At 30.4% G+C, this 2,782-nt stretch overlaps 2 protein-coding genes across 2 annotated transcripts in view; one reads left to right on the top strand and one right to left on the bottom strand.

Moving 5' to 3' along the window:
• LOC119678136 (potassium voltage-gated channel subfamily KQT member 1) overlaps window positions 1–2,782 on the top strand; it is a 250,014-nt gene that overhangs the window by 88,094 nt on the left and 159,138 nt on the right. The gene's annotated exons all lie outside the window — the stretch shown is intronic.
• LOC119674941 (potassium voltage-gated channel subfamily KQT member 5-like) overlaps window positions 2,017–2,782 on the bottom strand; it is an 18,408-nt gene continuing 17,642 nt past the window's right edge. Inside the window, exon 4 of the mRNA XM_038086098.1 lies at window positions 2,017–2,029. Coding sequence (XP_037942026.1) covers window positions 2,017–2,029 — 13 coding nt within the window. The remainder of the gene's footprint in view (window positions 2,030–2,782) is intronic.

Raw genomic sequence — 2,782 nt, 5'->3', positions numbered from 1 at the left:
AGCAGGCAGACATGCACGCATAGCTGAGTTAGGAGCCAACAAATGAAATAAGTGGGACAAAGTTGAACAGACGAGCCAAGGACGGATATTAGTTAGAAGAAAAACAAAATGAAAAACATTGTTTTCGTACGACGAGTATAAGCTATTTGTGTGTACGCTGTGCTGCTGTGTTTTTGTTTTTTCTTTTTGTTTTGTGCATTGCACTCCACTCTGCTGCATTGTATGTGCTCCACAATCCACAATCGTTTCAATTGTATGTGTTGCACTTTGCAGCAGCACCGAGTTACAATCTAATGCAAGCAAGCAAGCAAGCACAAGTAAGCAAGCAAACACGAAGCACTGCAACGTTGCGCTTAACAAAACGAGACTCTATCGATATACTCGCAATACACCAAATTATTTATGTATGTATATGTGTCTGTTTTTCTATTTGCCCGTCTGCACTTATAAGCTTATGTGCAGTAGGTCGTTTAAAGACAAACAAATCAAAAAACAAAAAAAAACACAAATTGCAAGCAGTAAGAAGTAAGCAAAAAAAAAACCACCAAAAAATTGTTGTTTTTTTGGATATTCATATCAATTAATGTTAGAGAAATAGAAAAATAGAAAAACAACCAAACTGGTTTTTCAGCAAATAAATTTGTAAAAAACAAAAATCGTCAATATGTATTCTGTCGCAATAACAAAGTACAAAGAACAAAGTTTTCCAACACTTTTCATACTTTAATGCAACTTGTCTGCAGTTTGTAATTAATTTTTTGGAAAAAACAGCAACAACAGTCATGCTAAAAGCTAAAAGCAATAACAAATGCATTTTCTTAGCAAAAAAAAAAAATAAAATAAATAAAAATACAACCGAATTGAAAACAAAAATAATTTAAGAAATTTGTTGAAAAATTCTGAAGTACCTTGAAATGTACTAACAAAATAAAAACAAAAATTTAATGCTTTGTAAACATGCAAACAATCTCATATTGAATAATTATTCCTCGCTTGCGAAATATTAAAGATAACGAGTATTAATTAAGCTAGCTTTGAATAATACTTCTAACAGGTGAGGTAAGCTACGTCTCAGCTAAGTGGATGTGACAAAAAGCTAGATCTGATGATTCATATGGCAAGTAGATGACACCACAAACTAATCTGTAGTAATAGAAATGTTAGATTGCCGAAAAAAACTTTAAAGTGTACAAATCCTTTCAATAGACCTATTGAGAATTCCTCTCCAATGCAGTAGAAGCGATAGCAATGTTGTGTTCCTGAGAGGCGGTGGGTTTGGGATGGTATATTATGGTATAGATCGCACTACTTTGACAATAAAATCTACAGATAACATAACGAGACTTGCATCTTTGAGTCTTGACTGTGGGCGGGCACTTCAACCTAACCTAACCATGTGTTGTACTGGTGTTTAATAGTACAGAAATAGTGTAAAATTTACTTGAAATATTTTGTTTCTTGTCTTATGTATAAAATTCTCATATCGAAATATGAGGTATATTTGAAGAGTAACATAGCATAATAACATCACATAGAAGTAAAGTATTAAAAGTTTTACCAGTCCTTTAATTTTCGATATAATGTATTCAGAACTTAAAAAACTTTTCCCAATAATGCCGCAACACCTTTCAGCCCTCTAAATAATGTATAACTTTAGAGTACATGCATATTAATTGCGTTAAGGTATTAAAAATATATACGAACGTTTATTCTGATGATTAAGAAGGATTTATTATTATTATTATTATTGTTAGAACTATTGTCGTGAAATCGCCCAAAAAGTTGACCTTGATTTTAATTTAAAATATTTTTTCAGTGTGTTGATAATGACCATTAACTGCCCAACAAGATAAAAAATATAACTTTTGGAAATATATATAATATCAAAAAGAGAACACCTAAAATTTCAATAGAATGTCTTGATTTACTGTGTGGTTTCTATGGATATGAGATCAAGAACCCCAAAAAAATTGCTGATGAAAATAAAAAAGACGGGGTAGTTAATTTTAACATAGCTTATGTTCGTCCCCTAAAAATGTTTATTAAAAGTAAATATTTTAATCTAGTATTGAATTTGCTCAAAATCAAGACATAAATAATTTCAATGGATTGAAGTTTTCAGAATATCAGAAAATTTGTCTAATCTAAAGAGTTACATTCTATTGCGTTTAAATTAGTGAATGGAGTGATAGTAAGGAAAAAGTACCTCTCAGGTAAGCACAGTAAACTTAATAAAAAATGCTAGTACTAAATTTTAAAGCAGTAAAAAGTGGTTCCATATAGTATTAAACTGCTATAGAATACAACATTCGTAAAGAGTAATAGACTTTCAAACATCAATGCTTGTTATTACTTGAGTACTTAATAATACCCTGGTTTCTAACATTTATTCACTTCCTTATATACTATAATTTTTATAAAGAGTAATGAAGTTCTTGGCAGGGACTCTGATGTTACTCCAAGTAATGAGATTTATTCACTCTCTTGTATAATCTTCGTATTGAATAATTCTTTGATTAATAAATTTATTAGCATTGAAAGAATAGACGAATGCTGGAAAGCAATTGAACAACATTAGTCCACTCTTTGCTGTTGTGTTAGTAAAGAAGACCAGATATATTACATATAATGTCAAAAAGCAAATTGCTTAACACCTCCTCTATAAAATCTTACTTAATTACAATATTCCAATTGTGTACAAAATTTTAATTAGACAGTATATATATTAGACGTGTCAACTAAATCATTTTTTAGACGAGTTAACCTATACATTGTGACCGAA

Source organism: Teleopsis dalmanni, chromosome 2, assembly GCF_002237135.1.
Source record: "Teleopsis dalmanni isolate 2A chromosome 2, ASM223713v2, whole genome shotgun sequence".
Lineage (NCBI taxonomy): Eukaryota > Metazoa > Arthropoda > Insecta > Diptera > Diopsidae > Teleopsis > Teleopsis dalmanni.
This window is presented reverse-complemented; position numbering and strand designations above follow the sequence as displayed.